The sequence below is a fragment of the Balaenoptera acutorostrata genome, chromosome 11, assembly GCF_949987535.1.
Source record: "Balaenoptera acutorostrata chromosome 11, mBalAcu1.1, whole genome shotgun sequence".
Taxonomy (NCBI): domain Eukaryota; kingdom Metazoa; phylum Chordata; class Mammalia; order Artiodactyla; family Balaenopteridae; genus Balaenoptera; species Balaenoptera acutorostrata.
Genome location: NC_080074.1, coordinates 61,926,332 through 61,949,846, shown reverse-complemented (window position 1 = coordinate 61,949,846; position 23,515 = coordinate 61,926,332). Strand labels below are relative to the sequence as shown.

Sequence of the window (23,515 nt, the reverse complement as noted above, 5' to 3'; positions counted from 1 at the left end):
AAGCGAGTTCCGGAGTGGAGGCGGCGGCGGGCTGGGCTGCGGGAAGCGGGCAGCGGGCAGCGGGCAGCGGGCAGCGGGCAGCGGGCAGCCGGCAGGCTCAGGCGAAGGAAGGCAGCCGAAGAAAGGAGCCTGAAGTGGAATCATTGGCCCTCTCCTTCCAGGGTACCAGGGTGGCACTACGGGAGAGAGAGAGAGAGAGAGAGAGAGGGAATGAATATGGCGTGGAGGTGTCTGTGAAGGGCTCACCTCTTTCCAGGACCTCACAGCTTGTTTTCGCCTGCTCTGCGCCCACTCAGCCCTTTTTAGGCCTAATCATTGCTTTTGAAATGGGAATTCTAATGGCAAGGGAAGGGAGGGATGCACTGATGGGGGGCTTCTGGTTAAATCTGATGCCCTACAAACCCCTGCTGGTTGTCACCTACACCCTTCTCAACTGGAAAACCGGAGTCTGGAATCAGTCCCCTCTCACTTGACCTACCTGGTTGAGGGTGCCTAAGAGCTATCTGGGACCAGAAGTGGGGTCTGGGGCCCAGGTGGAAGCTGCCAGGAGCAGTGGGGGCTGTCAGGGAGCTCCCAGGCCTGTATGCCTGGAGCCCTGCCACCCTGTGTTCTGATCATGAAAAACAAAGGGGGAGGATTTGATGATCTCTGCTGGTGTTAAAGGAGCCTGGCTTTCAAAAACAGCCTCTGACCCTGAGATCTAAGGTGATAAGTGTCTCTCCCACTGACGTTTAATCTGGGCAAACGTCCTACTGCCTGGGCTCAAGGGGCTGAGGGGGTGGCCGGGGTGAGGACAGTTGCTGCCAGGAAGCCCCAGGGAGGGAGTGGCAGGCCCTCTCTGGCATTATCTGGAGTTCTCTGGAGAGTATCTTTAAAGGTCAGAGTGGACTGGGGAAGCCCTTTCTCATGTCCCCCTCAGCCCAGAGAAGGGGAGCCCCAAGAAGGGAGGGAGTTTACTACGAGCTGGGACATTTTCCCCTAGTGAGGGAAAGGCAAAGATAGCCAGACCTCATCCTGCAAAAATGTATTTTGTTTCTGTGACAGAAAATTGGTAGTCACTTGGGAGATGTAGGGACTTGCAGTGAGTGGAGCAAGGCAAGACGTTGTGGCGAAGGCAGAGGCTGAGGTGTGATTTAGAGTGGTGCAGGAATCTGAGGGAACGAGACTGGAAAGGTATCACCCAAACCCATTTTCTCAGAGAAGCCAAACACACACACACAATGGGCCCAATACTGAAAAACACCAGATGATCTGCTTCCAAGGGACATAACAGGCCAAGCGGATACAGGTTAATAAAACCTGCAAAAGCCCAGACAGGAACACTTAAAATGCCCGAGAAACAAAGCATACCGTGACAAATTCTCACCCAACACACAAGTACATGCACCAGAATGTCCCCAGGCACAGACAGACCTTCCCCATTTTGAGCCCTCACCCTTGGACACTCAGGTATACCTGCCCAGCTCCAAGGGCACACACACACTTGTTTCCCCTCCTAAACCTACCCACAGAAACCCCTGGGGGCAAGGGGACAAGCACTCAGCTGCACACACACCCCACAGAGCCAGGCCCGTGTCTCCTGAGCCTCAATAATGCACGATCCATACCCGGAGATAAAAGTCTAGACAATAGACGGTTGTTTATGACAACGAGGCTCTCCAAGTTTGGGGCCAGGCGATAAATCTCTGGCGAATCTTCTTGGAACTCAACTTCTGGCTGTAGTGACGGGAGAACCACGGAGACCGCAGAGAGGAGAGCAGCAAAATGGGAGAGACTTTTGAATCGTGAGCAGAAGACGACTTCCCCGCTGGGGCAAGGGAGTGCAGGCGGCCACATTCTGCCCCACGTGGCAGGTCCACACTGTGGAAGCTTTCGGATCAGTCTTCAGAACCAGGCGAGTCAGGCTTCCTGGCTCCCGAAACTGGGGAGAAATGGCAGGGCCTGGAGGCTGGGACTGACCCACAGACAATTCTTGCTGCAGGCAAAGGGTCTTTTTTGTGGGTGACTGGAATCTTCTTGCTATGTGTCACCTGAATTTTTTCACCCCACGCCTGCGCCCTCTCTCTCTCTCTCTCCTTTTCCTTTTTGGGTTGATGGGCTGTTCCCTTTTGCATTTTCAACCCAGGCATCTGATCACAAGTAAAGAGCCACTGAAGTTGATCTCATAAAAATGCCGCCAGCTCACTTTGATCTGTGCGGACTGGGTCCGAGCCTAAGTAGGCGCTGAAGCCAGGGAATGGCGGCTCCGGCCAATCCGGCCTCCACTGGGCCAAGAGTTCGGAGATCCGCGTGGCTCAGCACTGCAGTTCTGCCCAGAAAAGGCATTTTGTGTGTGTGTGTGCTGTTGCAGCTGAGTTTGGAGACCAAGGTCCAATGGTAGTGGCTCCATTTCCAGACTGCTTTTAAGACATTTCCTTGATTTTAGAGCATTTGGTGAGGGGCCAGTGAAACTGGCTCGTAAAATGGGACTTTTATTGGGAGAAATGGGGTCGCGTTGCTAGCCTCCCGGGACAATCCCTCCGCCGAGGAGGAAAGGGGGTGGGGCTGCGGGGGCAGAGGGGCTGCCCTTCTCCCTCCTCCTATCCTGTCCAGGGGCCGGAGGAACCTTGGAGCAGCGTCCTCTTAGGTGACCTGACTTGGGGCCTTGGGCTTGGGGCAATGGCCAGGGCTGAGGAGAGATGGGAGTCTGAGAACTGGCGGTCCCTTTCCCTTCTAGTTCCCTGGCTGGGGGTGGGAGGTGTCACGGGGTGCAGGATAAACCGCTGGCCTGAAAACCCCCAAGCACATTAAAGGGATTATTAAACTCAGTGGCACTGCAAGGGAGAGAGATTTGTGCAAAAGGATTCAATCCTCGCTGGCCCAGCCTCGGATCCACTGAGGGTGTCCATGCGCTGATTGCCTATCTCTTTATTGACCCCACAGAGACTGAACTTACAGACCAGAGAGCTCTAAGGGCCCCCTTTCTCCAAACTGGGGTTTCCTCCCAGTTCTTGGCCTGTGGGGTGGGCCCCTTTCCCTACCGCAGTCTGCTCTCTCCAGAGCAGCAGCAGGAGGTGGACAAGCTCCGAGGGGGCCCAGTACTGTGTGTGGGGTGCTGGGCTGGGACCTGGAGATACTGCCCCCTTCTGAAGCCACCTCTGGTGTCTGTGTGAAAAGGAAGTGTACTAGAGTCTGTCGTGGCCCTGGCCAGAGTACCGAGGCAGCTGCCCAGACCGCAGCTGCCTGCTAGCCGCCGGGCAGGCAGGCGGTGCTGAATGAGGCCACCCAGAGCCAGTGGGGCGGGCAGGATGGCCCTGCTGAGGAGGATTTCAGGTGAAAGCTGGGACTCCAGTAGGTGGAGAGGCCGCAGGCACCCATGAGATGAGGGGGGGAAAGCCGCCTCCTCTCCGCGGTGTGGGGCTTGCCAGGGCTCCTGGGAATCAATTTGGGAACCGATTTTGGATTTTGGGTCTCACGTCGGGGGAGGCAGGGATGCCCAGGGATGCCGGCTGAGGCAGGCAGCTCAGCCTATGCTTCAGGGTGGCCTGGACCTAGGACTGGGCAGGGAGGCCACTCGCCCACACCGTAGGCACTTTTGCCAATCAATGTCTCCCTGACTTCAGCAGCCAAGGCCTTCTCTCCTTGACCCCAGCAGCAACCTCCAGTTGTTGGGATTTTTTTAAGTTGTTAAAAAATTAAAAGTCAGACCAAAACTAGAAAAAATTTTTTTTGAACTTTGTGCCTTAATTTTAGGGGGAAAAATATTAATGTTCAGAAGCCTCTATTGGGAGACCCTAGAATTTCCTGAACATCGACTCCTTTGACATTCTTTCTTGCCTTTCTTTTTTGTTTCAAGGAAATAGAGCCGCCAGCAGCTCCTTGTAGCAGCCTGGCTCACTTTTATGGTGGCCCTGGAATAAACTTTGGTGGTCAAATTCAAGTGCTCAGGCCCACAGCTGTCTCCTCACAGGAAGCGAACCCCCTCCCCACTGTCGGCCCTGGCGGTGCAGAATTTGCCTTGGGGGCTTGGGCCCCACAAGGCCCAGGAAGCCAGGACTGAGGGGGAAGCAGGGCCCTGGGGGGAAGTGGGGAAAGCCAGAGCGGAGACTCTGAACGCTCATCCACACCTCTGCAAGGGATAGGGGTACCTCTCAGCTCCCTCTTACCAGTTCCTATCACTGTTTGGGGAGCATTTTGCCTCCAATAAACTCGAGTTTAATGAGGAGAGCACGAACCCCATAAAAGCCATAGTCCATAGTTCCCCATCATTATAATTAAAAATGCCGGCCCCAGTACACCCTATAAAAAGAGGTAGGGGAAAGAGGAAAAGCAACAGATTTTTTTTTCTTGCAGCCTTCTCATTAGCAAAGCCCTAATCTAGTTCCTTTTTGCCCTTAGTTAAGATCTGGCCCTTAGTTAAGATCTGGCCAGGGCTAAAGGCGAGCTCGGGAAGCAGTGCCCAGCAATGACTGTGTAGAGGGATGCCGGAGACCTATCCCTGGGTATGCCAGAGCCTCCCCGAGAATGGGACCCATGGCCAAGGCTGTTCCAACCCAGGTGTTGCTCTAAAGCAAATTTGAGGAGACAGGAGGGTTGGGAAAGAATGATTTGGGGAGGGGTTGTATTTGGGGTCAAGGTACCATTTTTTGTGTCTTCCCCATCTAGTATTGGGGCCTCAGTACCTTGTCAAGTTCAACAAGGAAAATCAAATACAAATAATATTTTTAAAGTGGAAACCAATTTTAAACAAGAGTTAGGGGTTAAAAGAGGGTTTGGGCCATTTCTGGCTTTTCCTAAGGGTGCGGTGGACTGCGTCCCCGGGGGCTTCAGTTCCTCCTGCTGATCTGAACAGAACAGATCATGCCCTGCTGGCTCCTCCTTGGATGCAAGGTTGCTTTCTGCTTGTGGGAAGTTGCTGTAGTACCCAGTCTAGAACCTTTCAATAAACTGATTTTCAGCTGCCCAGATGTGTCCTGTGGGAAAGAAGGCAAGGGAGTTCAGAACCACTGAGCCCACCTCTGGGGTCACAGCCATCCAGGAGGCTGGCAGGGAAGGGCAGGACTGAGAAACAGGAAAGTGGCACCCACCAGGGCCTGGCTGCAGCCCCCGGGGAGCGGGGAGCGGGGCTGGGGGTTTCCACTAGAGAGTGCGCCCTGGCCCTGCCCAGCCCACCCACGGTCCTCAGTTCCCTTCCACTGCCCTGCTGGTCTATTCCAGAGACCTGTACCTGGCCCCACCATCCACCTCACAGCCCCCAAATCGTCCAAGGATAGGAGCCCCAAACCCAGTCCCCCCACCATATCCTTCCTAGAGCCGACACTGGGCTTCTTTTCAGTGAAGAAGCTGAGACTGAGCCCCCAACCCAAAGGGCCCCTGACAGAGAAGACACAGGACTCTCATTCCAACCTTTTTCTTGCGGGTTTGAGACTTAAAAATCCACAGTGGATGTAGCTTTCTGTGCATTGATTGACAATAAAGTCAGGCATGAAATATTCACCAAGGGCCACTCTGTCGTACTAAATATTTAACACAACATTAGAGAAGGTTTTTCCCAGACTTCGCCAGGCACCGGCTGGGCGGCTGGCTCACTGCTTACCACTGTTTATGACTAATCTGAGTCCCTAGCTGCCAGCAGCACAGCAAGCCAGACAAAGTTGGGACACTGGCTTGCTGCTGGGCCGCCTCACCTTTGGGAAACTTCAGATACACTTCCAGGGAGTCTCTCCAAAGGGGAAAGGGAGCCTTGATACCCAGCCCTGGCCAGGAAAAGAATCGACTTCTTCAAACTCTTGTAAACAGGCGCTGTGACCCTCTTCAGGTTGGTGGGGTAAGAGTTCCTGAGACTTGGGGGGAAAAGATTCACATCTCTGGCGGAATCAGGCAGTGGGGAATGAGGTCCTCATCCCTAGCCCTGTCTTGGGCTGATCACGGGGAGGAGGCAAGACCCCCCCCCATACGTGAGAACCCTCCTCCTTCTCCCAATCCTGGGGGGGGGGGGAAAGAGCAGCAGCTAGAAAAAAATACAATTACCCCCTCCTAGCCCCCGCCCCCGCCCATCCCACCGCCCACCCCACCCCACCCCACCCCAACCCTCTCTCTCTCCTCCTTTGCTCGCTCTGTGGAATGGAGAGGAGGGGAGTGTCAAGAGAAAAACGAATACAAATCTGCAATTGATTTTCATAATGTTTCTGCGGTGTTTGCAAACCAATCGCCTGAACGTCCCCATCTTACCTAAGAGAGAACCCCTCCTACGACTGCGAAGTGCTCCGAACTGATATATGACAATATCTACTTTGGATCACGTGCTCGGGGAGAGAGACTAAGACGGATAACGCGTCATCTCGCCTTCCCAAATTTTCCCCCCTCGCTAGATCAGGTCCAAAACCTCCATCTGGAGCCGGCAGGAGAAGAGAACGATGTTTAACTCGGTCAACCTGGGCAACTTCTGCTCGCCGTCGCGCAAGGAGAGGGGCGCTGATTTCGGCGAGCGAGGGAGCTGCGCCTCCAACCTCTATCTGCCCAGTTGCACTTACTACGTGCCCGAGTTCTCCACGGTCTCCTCCTTCCTGCCCCAGGCCCCCTCTCGTCAGATCTCCTATCCCTACCCGGCCCAAGTGCCCCCGGTCCGGGAGGTCTCCTACGGCCTGGAGCCCTCCGGCAAGTGGCACCACCGGAACAGCTATTCCTCTTGCTATGCGGCGGCCGACGAGCTCATGCACCGGGAGTGCCTGCCTCCTTCCACCGTCACCGAGATCCTCATGAAAAACGAAGGCTCCTACGGCGGCCACCACCACCCCAGCGCCCCGCACGCCGCCCCCGCCGGCTTCTACTCCTCAGTCAACAAGAACAGCGTCCTGCCCCAAGCCTTCGACCGTTTCTTCGACAACGCCTACTGCGGTGGCGGCGACGCGTCCGCCGAGCCCCCCTGCCCGGGCAAGGGTGAGGCCAAGGGGGAGCCCGAGGCGCCCCCGGCCTCGGGACTGGCGTCCCGGGCTGAGGCGGGGCCCGAGGCCGAGGCCGAGGAGGAAAACACGAATCCCAGCTCGTCCGGTTCAGCCCACTCGGCGGCCAAGGAGCCGGCCAAGGGAGCCGCCCCCAGTAGGTAGCAGCGGCCGGGAAACAGGCGGGCAGGAGGGAGGGAGCCAGAGAGGGAGGGCGAGAGTAGGGGGGAGGCGAGGGGAGCGGGGACGGCAGCGGGGACGGCCTCGTGTTTTGGGTCAGTCCGATTTTATGTGGAGTTTTATAAGCATTCAAAGGATTTTATTATAACCTACAAAGCCCTCTCTCCCAACGACTCGACTTTTTACGATGGAGAAGGGGTGGGGAGGGAGGGAAAAGGGCTCTTTGGAAAAGCCGGGTGAACCCCCTCCCCGTTATCTCCCTTGGTCTGTGAAATTTTTAAAAGCGCCACCATCGCGGGCTATATTAACTTTGATCGTGAACTTAGAGGAGCATTTAAGGAAGGATGGGGAGCCCGGTTGCCGGGGGGCGGGAGGGAGGGGAGGGGTGGAGGGGGAGAAAGGGGAGGGCAAGGGAAAGACAGGGAGAAACTCAGAGAGGGGGAGTGGTGGGGGAGAGAGGCAATGGAGCAGAACCTGAGACCGGGGAGGCCAGCCAGGGCCGCTCTGCTTCTTTCAAAAACTATTTTCCAAATGTTCAAACTGTGTTCGCGTGTCCCTGAGCAGAACCCGGAGCAAGCCGGGGGTCAGCGACGACAGGGGGTGGGGACGAGGCGGCTCAGGGCTCCACTCTGCTCCAGGCCTGGGGCTCAGCGTTTCTCTGCGGCCCGCGGCCTCTGCGCCGGCCTAGCCTGGCCGCAGGGAAGGCGCGGCCCGCCGGGCGTCCCGGGGCGCCAGGGCCCCCGGAAGCAACTCTCGGGTGTCTTTGGTGCCTGCTCTCTCGCTTCTTCCCCGCCTCCCCACGACTCTCGCCCGGTCTAACTTCTTCGCGCCTGTTCTCCGCCGTTCCCCCAGATTTCTGGAGGAGGGGGGGCGGTGGGTTTTCAGAGTCACTAGGAGGGCAGCGCAGGAAGGGGCAGAGGAGCCCGGCTGAGCAGAAGTCGGGGGGCGGGTTCCACGGGGACGCACTTGGCCCCGGCTGGCTTCCTTCTCCCCCAGACACCGCCAGCCCCGGCCCTCGTCCGAGGGGAGGGACGCGGGTCCCACGGTGGCCCGGGATGGGGGAAGAGCTCGCCCTGCCAGGGGTCTCGGCTCGGCCCAGCGCTGCGCCCGCGGGAGGGCTGCCCGGCGGTGGGGCTGGGGTCGCCCGGGTCTCACGTGTCTCTCTCCCCCTCTCCTCGCACTTGCCCCCTCCCCTCCCCTCTCCTCCAGACGCCCCCCGCACCCGCAAGAAGCGCTGCCCTTATTCGAAATTCCAGATCCGGGAACTGGAGCGAGAGTTTTTCTTCAACGTGTATATCAACAAAGAGAAGCGGCTGCAGCTGTCCCGGATGCTGAACCTGACGGACCGACAAGTGAAAATTTGGTTTCAGAACAGAAGGATGAAAGAAAAAAAACTAAGCAGAGACCGGCTGCAGTATTTCTCGGGAAATCCTCTGCTGTAACCGCAGACCGGGCCCTTTGGGGGGAGGGGGGAAAGGGGGAGATTATTTTATTTTATTTTTATTTTTTATTTTCTAACTCGCCTTCTTTCCGCGGGTGGAAAACTGGACTGTGGCCAGGGCTGGCCCCCACTGCCGTTGCCCGCACTTCTTTCCGGAACCTCCTTCACCTTGGTCTGACTCAGTGTGGGACAGGGACCGGGCCTGGAAAGGGGGGTGAAGGAAAGTGTCTGATCCACGGCGAGTGGACACCTTTGGCGCCGAGGCCAAGAATCTTTATTTAAAAGAAAACACACCTCGCGACAATGTCTTGCTGCTCGGATTGGGTGGGGGGAGGGGCGTGAGTAGTGGGCGCCTGAGCCGAACAATCCTTGAACTGAAAGCCTTCCCTTGCCCATGTGAGAAGATCTGCTAGGACACCGTGTCTGGGAGGGGAGACCTCCCGAGCTCCCCGTCCCTACCCCACCACGCCCCACTGCTGGGGGGCAGCTAAATGTGATCCCGCCTTGCTGTGAAATTTCTGTTCCTTTGACCTGGTGTTAGGTGTGCAAAGTCGTGTCCTACCTCTGTCTGTGCCCAGGCCCTGCCCAAGCCTAGTTGTTCTCCCCCTTGAACGTGTAGAGCCCTCCTTTGAAATTTCTTAACTGGTGCGTTGAGGTTTCCTAACCTTTTTCCAAGCTGTGCCCCACTCCGCAGATTTATAGCTATAGTCTATGCATTTGTTACCTTCTTTTTTTAAAAAAAAAATATCGGGGTGGAAGAGGCAGTAGGGAGATGGGATTGGACGCCTCCCCCATGCTGAGGCCTGAATTTTTGTAAATAAATTTCACAAGCATTTCTTTCTACCCGGAGGGGATATGGGGAGGACTCGCCTGGAATGAGATTTGAATCACCCATCTCCTTGTGTGTGAGTGCGTGTGTACGTGTGCAATCCCCACCCAGCTCCTGTCCCAGAGGGATTGCTGTGAATTTTTTTTTTTTGGTGGCAAATAAAGATATTTCATTCTGTTCAATATTATGATTTTATTTGACCCTTTTATTAGCCCCTCTCCTCTTAAAACCCTCAATGCTCCCAAGGCGGAGGAGGTGGAAGCAGGCAGGCAGAGCCCAGCAGAGGAGGACAGGCGTGCGAAGGTGAGGTAGGCTGGAGCTGGCGGGCCTGCACCCGTCTCTCCACGGGCAGGGGCCAGAGTGTGGCGGTAGCTTCCTCCTGCTCTCAAGTTGAGGACTTTCCACTGCGACTCCTAAAGCTCTCATTTCTCACGTGCAGCTCGAGCTGCGTCCAAACGCCCAGCAACGCTTTCCGTTTAAGCACACGTTTGTTGTGGAGTTAATTGTAACCATCATCGAATTTAAATTTATAGGAATTTTCTTGGCTCCACCGCCCTCCCACCAGATGTCTCCGTCTGTGGCAGTTAAATGTGTAGGGTTGAGGGTAGGGCTTTCGTTTTTTCTTTTCTTCTTTTTCCCTCTATGAGAAGACTGTATTGGAATTTTTATATACAGTTTTGAGGGAGGGAAGGGAGAGGGGGAGAAACCAGCCCCCTCCCTTTCCTCACCGTGCCAGCCCCTGAGGGTGGGAGGGTAGGGCTGGGCCCCTTCCCCTCAAGCACAAATGGCCAGGCTCCTCCAGACACAACAAGACCCTAGGCTGGGGCCACCCTGATGTTTATACATAGGTCTCCCAGCGTAGAAAGCCCCAGAGATTTGTTTTGTAAGAAGTTGGCTTGGGGTGGGGCGCTGGGGAAGGAGGTGACCCATGAGGATGGTAACCACACCCATATATATATTTGGTGCATGTTTCTTCTGCATAAAGATAACCATAGTCCTTTCAGCGCATTCGTTGAGGGCACTCTGGCGGTCTCTGTTCCAAATTCGTTATTTGGGGGCAGAGGTTTAGGACCAATTCTCTCATCTTTCCCTTTTCTTTGGAACTGCTCTTCTGTAATTCGAAGAAAATGTTTTCGTCAATATAATTCTGTTGAGTGAAAGAAAAAAGCACCATGACTATGGACTATTGCATCTAGGTTCCGTCGTTTTTGATGACAGGGGTATCTGAATCTCCAATTTGTAAATGTAGGTCTTGAGACAAAATTTGCAAGCTGGGGTGTATATACAACCCCACAATTGCCTCATGTGCCCACACACAAATATTTGTCAGATGCCTATGGGTGCACATGAAAAGGAATATTAATGTGTACGCTTTTGCCTATAATATGGAGTAAAACTGACCACATGCACATCTAGGGCTTGTGTCCTCTGAGGTGTGTAACCACTGTCAGTGTGTAGTGAGTGTCAGAAGGAATGCAGCTGAGGATCGTCTGTGTGTGTGTGTGCATGCACATTTGCATGCGTGTGCACTTGTGCACGAGAGATATCTCTAGGTATGATGTTTATCCACTAATCATAACAAGGGATATTGGCCTGCCAGCCGTGTTTCCAATAAAATAGGATGGAGATAACTATATAGAATGAACCTGTTTATAAAGCAAAATACTGATCTCTAAATGGCTCTTGACTTTGGAGAAAAATATTTAAAATCCAAAGCTACCACTTTCCCTGCAATATGCAGCCCAGAAAAGATCCCCAGCTCTAGAAGGGATTTCTGAAGGAAGGCGGGGTGTCATGGTGAAAGAAAAACAAAAGCTTTCTATGATCCAAGCCCAGGAAGCTGCCAGTCCTCGGTGACCTTCTAAAAATTAGAAAAAAGAGGTCTCTGTCCCCCCAACAAACCCACCTTCGGGCCCCCGGGATGTCCGACCCCCCTTGGCGGTCAGGGGCACTCTGGGCTCAACCTCTTCGAGTAATCCCCTCCAGCAGTGGCGCTGCCCGGGAACAAAAGAGCCTCGTCTAGACGCCGCCATAAAGTGCCCCCACCCCACCCCGCGCCTCTAAACCCAGTTTCATTTCGCCCTTAACGACCCAATCTGGCCTGTGTTAGAAAACGCTTCCGCCCTAAATAGTAAACAAATCTGCAGTGGACAGTCTTGGCTCCCCCAACACACCCCATACCCCCACTCCATTACCCCCTTGCCCGCAACCTCCTTCCCCCCCTCTTCTCCTCCAGCCTTTCTCAGCTCCCAGTCCCCCAATCCCCCCCCACCAGTAAATAAACCCGAGGCCGAGTTCAAAGTTTCCCGGAGCTAAGGAGGAATGTTGGTTGTAAAAATCCAAGTTTATAGCGCACGTGGGAGTTTACAAGGGTATTAAGTGGTGGGGGCTGAGAGAGCACTCTGGGCCCCTCCCCCTCCCACTATGGGCTTTAGGGGTGCAGGGGGAACCTGGGGGACTTGAAAGGAGAAGTGGGTTTGGTGTTTCTTTGTCACGCAGACCCCCAGGTTGCTGGGGGATGGCGATGCGAGGGCGCCTTGGAAGACGGTTCACGGAGCCCAGCCAAGCGCCTCTGAGAGAAAGCCCGCAGGTTCTAGGTGTCCCAGATGGGGAAGCTCTGCTTTAGGCAAGCAAGAAAGTTACAGACTAGGTGTCTGAAAGGTGAATGGAGTTGGGGATACCTGGAGCCGTTTCTCAATCGGAGGAGGAGAAACTACCTGGGGAATAATTTCTCGAGTGGATTGAAGGCAGAGAGGGTTTTTCTCACCAGGACAAAGAACTTTGAACTTCAAGGGAGTCAAGGGCGCCTCCCCTTCCCTCTCCCCGCCCCTCTCCGGAATCTGTAGGGCAATTCGTTTCTGGGCCAATATTCCCTCAAGGGGGCAGCCCCTGGGGTTTCCTGTTGCCCTAAGGCTGGATAATGCTGTTTGTTGAACCCTCCCAGCTCAGAGCCCGCCAGAACTGTGTGCACGCGACTGCACTCTTTATTATTCATATAAACCTTTGGAAAAGGCAACGCCCGGGAAGTTTTTATAACTTTGTTTGGCATAAAAGTTTTACAAGATTCCTCCTCTCTTTTTAAAAAACTTAAAGTTTTGGACTTGCCATGGAACGAAGTCTCAGGGTCTCTGGGAGGTTGGGGAGAGAGAGGTTCTGGGGTCCTGGTGGGAGGCGGGTGTCTGGAGCTGTATCTCTAACTAAGGCAAAACAAGGCTTAAAGGTTGGGATTAATCCATCCTGAGGCCCACCTTGGATCCAGCTTTGGGGGCTGCTAGGAAAGTCTCAGCCACTCTGCTGTTGAGACACACCCTTACAGAACCCCAAAGTTCGGACAATGTCAATTAGACCAGGTCTTCCCCATCACATCCTCTTGTTCTCCTGTAGGCATCTCTCTTTCTCTCTCTCTCTCTCTCTCACACACACACACACACACACACACACAGCCCTGCACACACCCTCAACCCACTGCACAAAGTGGAGACCCATAACCTTGACTCAGACCGTTAAGGTTGGGAGAGTCTCTGCACACACAGCCCTGCAACCCTGCCTCCTGCAAAGTCCACAAAAGGCTTGATGAAAGACAGAATTCAAAACGACAAGAAATGCCTACCCAGAGGTTGCAGTGATTCTAGGACCAACCGAGAGAGAAGGAAGGCCAGCGGGCTGCAGTCCAGAAGCTCGAAGAACAAAGTTGCCTGTATAGGGACGTGGCCTTGGACTGCTAAGCCTGCGAGTGACCCCTTGGATCTGCCCCTCACCTGGGACTGACAGACCCCACTCCTTCATTTCCCCTAGCTCCAGCCTTGGGGTATCAAGTGGGCTCAAACAGGGACTATTTTAATGTTCATCTCTGGAAGTCAGGACAAAGATGGAGCAACTTCTCCAAAGACAGGCCTGGTGGACGAGGCTTCTTCGGGGTGATGGACTTGAGGATACCTAAGCCCTGGAGCTGAGCACTTCAGGGAGCCAGCGGAGTTGGTCAGGATGTGCCCCAGCGCCTGCTTTTCCTTCCCTCTAATAGTGACTGCTGAGGCCTGGCTGCCAGCAGCTGACAGCCCTACACTTCGCCTTGTGAGGAGCGGAGTTAAGGCTGAAGGCGGGCGAAGGTCAACTCCAAGCTTGAGCAGTGGGGCTGGGAAGGGTTGCTACTAAGCCTGGCGCGCTCCCCCTCACGGTGTCCAGCGCAACAGAGAAAAACAAGAAGATCTAGGGGAGAAAGTCAAGGGGAAGGAAAGCATTTAGGAGGAAAGAAAAGAGTAAAGAATAAATCGTATAACAAAGAAAGAAAGAAGGGAGAACTAAGGAAGACAAGAAAGAGAAAGAATCAGAAAAAGAGAGGGAAACAAATGAATTGGAGAGAAAAAGAGAAAGAAGCAAATAAAGAGAAAGGAGGAAGATGGAAAAAGAAAGAAAGAGGGGGGAAAAAGATGGAAAACAAAGATCTTCGAAAAGGAAGTTAGCCGGTAAGGGAGGAGTGGGATTTTCTCCGAAGTAAGCCGGCAGACCACAGCCCTGACTCCGGCTGGAAACACGACCCACTGGGCAACTTGGGCGCAAACCATAAAGTGGGGAGCAAGGCTTCCCCCCTCCCGCCCGCCAAAGACATCATCCCATCCGTCCTCCTCCCAAAGCTTCTACTGGATGTGTTTGCTGTCTGGTTTCAATTCAGGAGGCAAAGTTAAATAACTGGTTGGCTTCGGCAGGGCAAGAAAGCAGTTGTGCTGGCTATCAGACTTCGGGATGCGGGGATCGTAGGGAGTACATTTTTTGGGTAAAAGTGAATATTTGTGGCCGTGTACATACAATCAAGCTCCAAGTCAATTACGTGTCTGGGCGGTAACCTCCATAGCATCTGGGTGCAAACGTGTACAACGCCCAGATGTGAGAGCGACTCTGACGGCCAGGCTGCCGCCAGGGTGGCACTGAGATCCGGAGTAGACCAGAGGCCCCTCCAAGCGTCCTCAGCCTCCCACTTTCCTCTTGTACCTGTTTGAAAATCCGTTTGGGGGGCTTCGGTGCATTCTGTCTTTTGCCTGGGATTTTTCTGCTCCCAATTCAGCTGGAGCAGAGCCCGGTGTTAGCGAAGAAAAAGAAAGCAAATCTTTCCTTCAAGTTTTGAGAAGAGAATGATTTATTTGGGCTCCAAAACAAGAGGGAAAAACCCTGCAATTTTAACCACTGGTGTGATTTTGTTTTCCATTTCACTTGAGATTTCAACACACACACACACACACACACACACACACACACACACACACACACACTGTATAATTATTTTATTTTATTATTTTATCCCAAAGGGAAAGACACTCTTTCTTCTTTTCACCTCACCTTTGGAATTTCCTAGATGATGTCCTTAGCCTTGTGGGGAAGCTCCACTAATTTTCCTTGGAGAAATCAGGGTGCCTCTGGGGTGCTTTGAGGGCAAGAGCCTGGAAAGCAGCCGAGGTTCCTTTCTGTTCATCGAGCACTAGATTCTCCTTCTTCTGTTTTCACATGGGGACCCCTAGCGCCCCAGTCCTCAGCCTGCCGTCTGGAACCCACTGACCACCCTGAAGTCTGCGAGGCGCACCCTCCACCTCTCCCTTGGTCACAGTCCCACTGGCGGCAGGAGGCCCAGCTGCTCATCCCTGCTGCACTTCCAGGGTCTAGGTACCGGGAAGAAGGGCACAGGGGGCCAGAGCTTTCGGGGTAGGGGGGGTTGGTCAAAAGGTAGGTGCAGCCTGAGCCCGCTCTGGCCTGAAGCCCCTGGATTTTCACATCCCCCAAGTTGAGGCAAGAAGAGGGAGCCTCGGAGTCAGGCATAGATGCAGCACTCCCGGAAAGTTGGGGAAATGGCTTAACAGGGTGATTTTAGCAACATAGAGTTCTTCTGGACCCCAATCCAGTTCCCTTGGGGTGCAGGCCTGAGGGTCTTGGCCCGGTGGGGCTTGGCCGGTAGGCGGGCAGCAGTGGCGGCAGGCGGCAAGTGGGATGGCCGTGGCAGCCTGAATGCCTTTGAACACCAGGCCCGGACAATAGGACGGAAACAGCCTTTGCTCGTGGCCTCGGGAAAGACAGAGCCCAAGGGGGCAGGGCTGGGACCCACACCTGACTGTACTTTCCCAGACCCGCACAAATGCTCCCCTCTCCCCGTCCTCACCCTCACGTCTTCCTTCCTTTCGTCTCCACTGGTGCAGAATCCCAAGTCTGCAAAAACCCAACAAGTTATTCAAGTTGGCGTCTTCGGGTTCTTGTTTAACAGCTCCGGGTTTGCGTTTATCCTGCGTAATTAAAGGCAAACATTTGTCCCACCGGGGGTCCCACTTAGGCTGATGAATTTGATTTCTTTTTTCATTAATGGGCCATGTTTATCATACTTCTAATTATTTCAACTTTAAACACTATTCGTTCTTGTGAGGAGATGGGAGTGGAAGCGCGAGGCTCCTTCTCCCAGGGGGATTATTTCCATTAATAATAGCAAGGATTCTGAAAGCGACTCCATCCCCACCCAGGGCTGAGGTAAGGAGTGAGTTTGGGATGAGGGTCGGGCTGGTAGGGGAGACAGGTCTCAAAGCCGAGTGACTCTGCTTCTCTCCTGCTGGTTCCCCAGGTTAAGCTGTGGGGCATGATGTTTTTGAGAGGTTATCTGGAGTTTGTCTCCTTCACTCTGCCGCCTCCTTCACCCCCTCCCGGGCTGGGCTCAGACCCTTCCCCTTCGAGGCTCTTGGAAACCTTCCACAGCCCCAGCCGATCCCAGCCTGGCCTGGGCAGAGAGGCTCAGGGAGTGCTGTCCTGGCCCCCAGCTACTAACACCGAGAGAAAGACGAGGAAAAGCTGAGGTGGTCAAGCGGCACCTGGGTCTGGGGGAGAGGGCCCAGCAGACCCCAAGATAGGGGGCAAGGGCAGGAGACTGGGATGCCAAACTCCAGGGACAGGGACACCAGGCAGGAAAATAAAGGAGATGTGAAAGCGGGGGGAGGGAACCCCGGAGGGAACCCCCCCCAAAGCCATATAATTCTCAATTGCTTTGGTCTTTAATTTCATCGCCCCATAAATGAGGAAATATCAGTTCCCATACTAAATTTTTATCCTCGGCTGATAAATATGACGGGGAATTTTCGTTGGGTCCTCGTAAAAGCAAACAGTTTCGATCAAACTGGCGGGGAAAGACTTAACGCAGATAATACAAACAGAGTGGCCATAAAGTCTGCGCGTTTCCCGCGGGGTGGGACAAATGGCTCCCTGGATTGACTGCCACCGGGGCCGTCCCAAGTCTCATCTGGGGCCTAAACAGGCTAACCTTGCCGGGGCCAACCCCTTGTGCCGAGCCCATGGCGACCTCTGTAAATGAAAACACGAAAGCATTTCAAATCTCCCCTGGCTGGCCCTGCCAGCAAGTCACACATTACACATTTTCTTCCAGTTTTCCTGGGGTTCGGGGACCCCTGCGCCTTGTCTCTCACTCTCTGGATGACAGATTTCGGCGGATTTCTTTCCGAAGTCGTCTTATAGCAGCCGCGGGCTTGGGCCTCCCTAGAAGCGATCCAGCCTCCTCACTCCTCCGCGCCAGGGTGTCTGGAGCGCTGGTCTTTTCCTGGCCAGGTTCCAGCCCTTCGGAAAGTCGAAACCCATGGCTCGGTCCAGGGGAAAATGTGGGGCGACCTGAAAGACAAGTTATACTCCAGATTCCGTTTCCTGAGGAAAGGGTGGAGAGTTTAGTTCGCTTTGTGAGAAAGGAGATGAAGAAACGGAAATAACTATTTGAAACATACCTTGTCCCTTATTTCTCGCTTCCCTTTATTAAAAAAATAACCACAAAAATAGACTGGTCCGTCTTCTCTCAAAAACACCCCCAGCTCATTCGCTCTGTTAAAGGACACTTCTCTGGGTCGGATTTTGTCGCGTCCGTTGCCCTGGTTTCCCGGTTGATACGTGACTCCCCCAAACCGCCTGAGGCCCCGCGGGTTCCCTCTTTCTCTCTGGGAATGCTCCCTGTTTTCGTGGGGGCAAGGTCAACTGGAAAGCGAGGGCCGCCAGGGCCTGGAGCAAAGCAGCCGAACCGGCTCCAAGGCCAAAGCCTTCTTGCCCCTGAGTTGATAACCCAGGAGCCACCCACCCAGCCAGGCCCAGGCCGCACACCCTGGTCGGGGAGCCGGTGCCTTTGGTTGCCGGCTTCCTCCTCCCGCGACCCCTAAATCCCCTCGGAATCCCCCTCTCCCAAGCAGCCCTTAAGTCATCTTGACCTCCTCCCTGGCCTGCCCCAGACACTGGAGATTCCCCGTCAATCCCCACGGGGAACTTGCAACTCAACCAACTTCCGTGACGGGAGGTCCCGAGCTGAGCTCCCAGCCCCAAGGGCCGAGCGCGACGAAGGAGGACGCAGGAGAGGAGAAACTTCAGTTCCGTTTGGGATTCCTTAACTTTTTCTCTCCCTTTCTCGGCCCGCAGGATCCCTCCCCCAAACCTCACCCCACTCCCATCCCAGGGGAAGAAGTGGGGGCGGGGGCCAAGGCGAGGAAAAGAGGAGGTGAGGAGGGGAAGAAGTACCTGAATCGTGTCTTGACCTTTTAGTTTGAATGTGACTGTTTTGAGCCCCGAGTTGCCTCGCTCTCTCATTCTCTCCCGCATTTTCCCCCTCTCCGCTCCCCTCTCCCCAAGAGTTACAGGCTGCTTCCCGGGTAAACAAACCCCATTCTCCCTAGAACCCCTTCATCCCCCCTCCACCCCACTCCTGCCCCAGTCGCCCCGGGGGCCCTTCCTTTGTTCGCGGGGAAGGGCTCCGGCGCCCCTACCTCGAGGCGGCTGCTAGGTGGCGCTGTTACTCCACGCTGCGCGCTCCGCCTGCAGACAACTTGACCCCGCTGACGTCACGGCCGTCTGAATCATCAAGGCCATTTTCAAATCCCATTGGTCTAGCCGTCACATGGTGAGGGCCGAATGCGCGGATAATTATGGAGCTGATATTTCCCCCCCTCCCCTTCTTTTCCCTCCCGCCCCTCCAACCGCCCCCCCTCCCGGATGGGGAAAAAAAAGATGTCAGCTCCTCCGCAGTAGTATTGCTCCTTAAAAACCCCTCTCTCTGAAAATGACATGCCCTCGCAATGTAACTCCGAACTCGTACGCGGAGCCCTTGGTTGCGCCGGGCGGAGGAGAGCGCTATAGCCGGAGCGCAGGCATGTATATGCAATCTGGGAGTGACTTCAACTGCGGGGTGATGAGGGGCTGCGGGCTCGCGCCCTCGCTCTCCAAGAGGGACGAGGGCAGCAGCCCCAACCTCGCCCTCAACACCTACCCGTCCTACCTCTCGCAGCTGGACTCCTGGGGCGACCCCAAAGCCGCCTACCGCCTGGAACAACCTGTTGGCAGGCCGCTATCCTCCTGCTCCTACCCACCTAGTGTCAAGGAGGAGAATGTCTGCTGCATGTACAGCGCAGAGAAGCGGGCGAAAAGTGGCCCCGAGGCAGCTCTCTACTCCCACCCCCTGCAGGAGTCCTGCCTCGGGGAGCACGAGGTGCCGGTGCCCAGCTACTACCGCGCCAGCCCGAGCTACTCCGCGCTGGACAAGCCGCCCCACTGTGCCGGGGCCAACGACTTCGAAGCCCCTTTCGAGCAGCGGGCCAGTCTCAACCCGCGCGCCGAACATCTGGAGTCTCCCCAGCTCCGGGGTAAAGTGAGTTTCCCTGAGACCCCCAAGTCCGACAGCCAGACCCCCAGCCCCAATGAGATCAAGACCGAGCAGAGCCTGGCGGGCCCAAAAGGCAGCCCCTTGGAGAGCGAAAAGGATCGGGCCAAAACCGCCGACTCCAGCCCAGACACCTCGGATAACGAAGCGAAAGGTAAGGCCGCCTGGGCCGTGGCCCGGGTGGGACGCTCGGGCACTTGGTCTTCGTGGCCGGGGCGGGGGCAGAGAGAGGGTTGCGCCGAGGAGGCCCTGGACGGTCTTGGGAATGCGACCCTGGCTTGAGACTCGTGCCTGCTGAGCGCCAAGCTGGTGGCGCCTCATTTGGCTAGGGAAGGTAAGTGGCGAAGTGGAGGTGCCGGCCGGCAGCGGCCGTGGGCGCCGAGACCGGGGTGGTGCGCACGGCGGGCAGCCTGCAGCGTCTTGTGTTGCCCAGGGCGGGAGACCGATCCCGGGCGCGTGCTGGCTTTGGTTTGCTTGCTCTGCGTTGGTGTCCTGGGAGGCTGATGACCCCCTCCCCACCCCTCCACCCCCACCCCCGCTCAGGTCAGAAGCATGCAAAAAGCTTAAAATGGCGATCTTGGGCCAGGGACTAGGAAAGGCTTGGGAGAAGGGGCATTTCGCTTTACTGCGTTTTCCCAGTTGAAAATTGTTTCCTTCGAGGCGCGATTTGTTGTTTGTGGGTCTGATTTGTGCGTGTGGCTTGGGCTCCTGCGGTTTTTGGCTCGGCCGGGGGCCTCTGGCAGCCGCGCTGGGGCCGGAAGAGGTGGAGGTGAAGGGCTGCCCGCCACGTCCCTCCCTCCCCCAGACGCCCAGGCTGCGTATGGCCTTGGAACAGGGCATTTGGAATGTTGTAAGTTTTTTGTCTCCCCTTTGAAAATTTTTTTCCTTTTTTTTTTATAGTTACGTTAAAAAAATTTTTCCCCGTTGGTTTCCAAAAGCAGCTTACAAATGAGTGGTCGGGAAATTTCTGTGTGCATGGTAAGCGGTTTTCTTCTGAAAGGGAGTGAGGCTTTAGTTGGATTTTATTGTAATTTTGGTGGCGAGGGAAAGCCTAGCCAGAGTTCAAGCTCGGGGTTCAAGATTCATTTCTGCTGCAGGTACTGGGGGCCTTCAGGACCATTCTCTGACACCTGGAGAAAATGTGGAGGAAACAGGAGCAGTGGAGGGAGGCTGAGGGGACTTTCCCTGAAAAGTTGGAGCAAAAAGCATCAGAAAAGGCCCAACTGGCGGGGCGGGGGTGGGGGGTGCGGGCAGGGGATAAACCTGCTCCCCACAGCACTGGCTACTGGAGGCTGTGTGTAAGAAGGGCTCTTTGGGTGCAGAGGCAGATGAAACAGTGAAAACTGAGCAGACTGGGGGCAGCCTGGGTCTTATGGTGTTTTGTATATGGATGCGGTCCACACGTATGCCCGGAGGTGACCTGTGTCACACTCACACACACTCACGCATGCCCTCTCATACATGCACACGCACTCTTTTGGCGGGTGAGGGCAGACCCTCGCCCTCTTGGGTCTCCTCTGCAAATCAAAGGTGGCCTTGGCAAATCAGCCCATGGAGACCCTAGCCAGAAGGTGGGCACGGGTGTGTTCATGAGGGGGAGGGGGAGAGAGGCACGCATACCCACGAAGCCTTGGTGGTGGCACATGTGCAGCACAAAAGTTTAATTTTATACCATCTCCCCACACCCCAGGCTTGGTTGGGGTGCAGATTTAGGGTTAGGAAAAGCTGCGTTCTAGCCCCACCAAAAGAAAAGTCAAGGTTAACAAGCCTACCTCCTAGCTCAAACTGCCCCCATTCCAGTAGGCTCCCCTTTCTCTCCTGCCATCCCCATACCATCTAAACCCTCCCACCCCAACTAATCCCTCTGACTCTGCCTGCTCCCTTCTTGCCTGCCCCCTTCATTGTGGTGCCTCCACCAGGCCAGAGGCAAGAGGGCTTTGGGCCAGACTCCCCATTTGTAATTTCTCCCCTTCCCCCAGACCCCAACAACCCCAATAAAAAATAAATGGCACAGAGTTAGATGTGGAGAGCCTTTAAACAATTTGGCAGGAGGCTGCAGGTGCAGAGGTGGGAACAGAATTAAGGACATTCAAGTGTTTTAAACTGCAGCCTCAAGTTTGCATTTTCTGATGCCTCCTGGTTCCCCTAGGACCCCCACCCCACTCCCCATCAAGCTAAGATCCAGGAACCTGGCAGTTTCATTTGGCATAGAAGGGGAGATAGAGCACAGAGCCAATAGCAGAGTCCTTTGCTGGGTGCCCCTCTCGGGTCTCTGGACTCTGGGTTTTTCCCTAGAAAAGATGGCCAAGGTCTCTTCTGCTGCTTGAGGAGCAAGGCTGGTTCATTTCAGCAAGAATTTGTGCTGGGGGGAGAAGCTGTAGATAAGGGAAAGGGAAATACACACCACACTTATAGCATCTCCTGATATAAATAGACACATGTGTACATATCCCTGTGTGTATGTACATATGTGTAGGAGTGTGTATCTCTGCAGAAATACACATGAACATGCACGCATACATATCTACATAGACTAGGCAGGAGATTTCCAGGAGGCTGCATTTCCTCAGGATCTCTCTCTCCCTTGACCTTAGGTCTCTGGCCAGGGCAGTTGTCTGAGGACTCCTCAGCATGCCCCAGAGCTGTTGCCCCTGACCTCTGCTGCCTGCACAAGCTCCCTGCCTCAGTTACTCCTGGGGGAAATGGCCGGGATAGGAAAAGCTGGCAATGGGAGATCCAATGGGGTAGAGTCGCTCTGTGACACTTCAGGTGGGAGCCAGGGCTGGGGATCTGGTGCAGAGACAGCTGCAATGGCCTCTGGCTGCAGAGTCTGGGGCGACATCCCTCCACTGCGTTGAAAGGGGTCAAAGCTCTCTGGAAATTGCTCTGGGCAGCGAGGTGGCCTCTGCCACCCGGTCTGAGGCCTGGAAAACACTTTTCCTTCTGGTTGGATTTTTACAGAGCTGGAAAGGAACAGAGAGGAGGCGGGGTCTGGTGAGGCTTAGAGTGCACACCAGGGTCAGCAAGCCAAGGGAGAGCAGGAGTACTCAGAACATGCTAGGTCAAGGTGGATTGGGTGATTAAATTTAATAGACGCGTTAGAGGCAGTACTTTCTGTCTTTCTCCCGTGTAAGTCTAGACCCCAAAGAAATTCTAAGAGCCTTGAGGCCAAGAGGACCCCACCAGCCAGACCTGTGGGGCGAGAACAGCTCCCCTGTGCTCCCTCAGCTGCCCCCACTGCAAGCTGGCCAAGGCTGCAGTGCTGCGAGGGTTGCCTCTTCGAGGGATACTTATGTAAATAATGTTATTTTTAACAGAGGAGATAAAGGCAGAAAACACCACAGGAAATTGGCTGACAGCAAAGAGCGGAAGGAAGAAGAGGTGTCCCTATACTAAACACCAGACGCTGGAATTGGAGAAAGAATTTCTGTTCAATATGTATTTGACACGAGAGCGCCGCCTGGAGATTAGCAAGACCATTAACCTTACAGACAGACAAGTCAAAATCTGGTTTCAAAATCGCAGAATGAAACTCAAGAAAATGAACCGAGAGAATCGAATCCGGGAACTGACCTCCAATTTTAATTTCACCTGAGCGAGGGGCCTCCCCTCCCACTCCCCCTCTTCCCCCCCTTCCTTCCTTTCCCCGCCCCTCCTCCCTTTGTGCCTGGTGGTATATATATTTTTTCCTCCCTGAGTATAAATGCAACACGCCTGCAAAAAAGGCAAAGACCTCAGACACTCCTTTCAAGGGACCCATGGTTCGTGCTGCGAAGATGTGTCCACCTAAAGCATGAGAAATGGGGTGCTGGGTTGTGGGGTGTGGTGTGCCTGCATAGACGAGGGTGGGAGTGTGGCTGGTGTGTGTGTCAACCCCTCACTCACCCACGCACTCACACATAGCACCCTGTTCTCCAGGCAAAGTTAAGGTCGAATCCACCCAATTATAGGGAAAAAAAGGAAAAAAAAATCAACCAGAGAAGGTCTGTAATCTCGAAGAGCACAGTCAGAATCGCTCCTTCCTTGCTGCATTTCCTCCTTAGAATAATAGACGTTTTGGAAAGTTCGGCTAGTGTTTGTGTGTTTGTCGTAGCGTCCAGCGCCTGCACCAAACCCTCTCTGTGTCTTCACCTCCCAATCGCTCTGAGAATCTGCTTGAAGTCTCGTATTTGTACTGCTTTCTGCTTTTCTCCCATTCTCCCGGCACCCCTACATCCCCCATGCACTGCCATCTCAGAAATTCCATCCAGAGGAGCAAAAAAAAATTTTTTTAATTTAAAATAGAACATAGTGAAGCAAAGACAGAGTGCCCCTCCCCCAAATATTGCCCTGTCCCTGTCTGGGAGTTGTGTTATTTAAAGATATTCTGTATGTTGTATCTTTTGCATGTAGCTTCCTTAATGGAGAAAAAAATCCTAATAAATTTCCAGAATCATAATCCTCACATGGGTGGTTTTTTGTTTTTAGCGTTTTTTTAGCGA

General features: G+C 54.5%; 2 protein-coding genes and 1 long non-coding RNA gene across 6 annotated transcripts; 2 read left to right on the top strand and 1 right to left on the bottom strand.

The window, feature by feature from the left end:
- Positions 1-6,395: 6,395 nt before the first annotated feature.
- HOXC11 (homeobox C11) lies at positions 6,396-9,554 on the top strand. 2 transcript variants are annotated; one of them, XM_057557202.1, is made up of 2 exons: positions 6,396-7,081; positions 8,310-9,554. In XM_057557202.1, exons 1-2 carry the CDS (start codon positions 6,396-6,398, stop codon positions 8,821-8,823), a joined length of 1,200 nt encoding a protein of 399 aa, XP_057413185.1. In that variant the 3' UTR covers positions 8,824-9,554. The 2 variants fall into 2 exon arrangements, with proteins under 2 accessions (XP_057413185.1, XP_007179547.1); XM_007179485.2 differs by having other exon boundaries at positions 6,396-7,077; positions 8,310-8,668.
- Positions 9,555-14,496: 4,942 nt separating this feature from the next.
- LOC103020786 (uncharacterized) lies at positions 14,497-17,884 on the bottom strand. Of its 2 annotated transcripts, XR_009009640.1 has the most exons (3): positions 17,125-17,820; positions 16,529-17,014; positions 14,497-15,633 (listed from the first exon to the last, which is right to left on the bottom strand). It is a non-coding gene; the product is annotated as an uncharacterized LOC103020786 (long non-coding RNA). The 2 variants fall into 2 exon arrangements; XR_450769.2 differs by lacking the exon at positions 14,497-15,633 and having other exon boundaries at positions 16,365-17,014; positions 17,125-17,884.
- Positions 17,885-18,347: 463 nt separating this feature from the next.
- Positions 18,348-23,478, top strand: HOXC10 (homeobox C10). Of its 2 annotated transcripts, XM_007179486.2 has the most exons (3): positions 18,348-19,188; positions 19,935-20,012; positions 22,352-23,478. In XM_007179486.2, the coding sequence occupies exons 1-3, from the start codon at positions 18,438-18,440 to the stop codon at positions 22,627-22,629; spliced, it is 1,107 nt and encodes a 368-aa protein (XP_007179548.2). In that variant the 5' UTR covers positions 18,348-18,437; the 3' UTR covers positions 22,630-23,478. The 2 variants fall into 2 exon arrangements, with proteins under 2 accessions (XP_007179548.2, XP_007179549.1); XM_007179487.2 differs by lacking the exon at positions 19,935-20,012.
- The last annotated feature ends 37 nt before the right edge of the window (positions 23,479-23,515 follow it).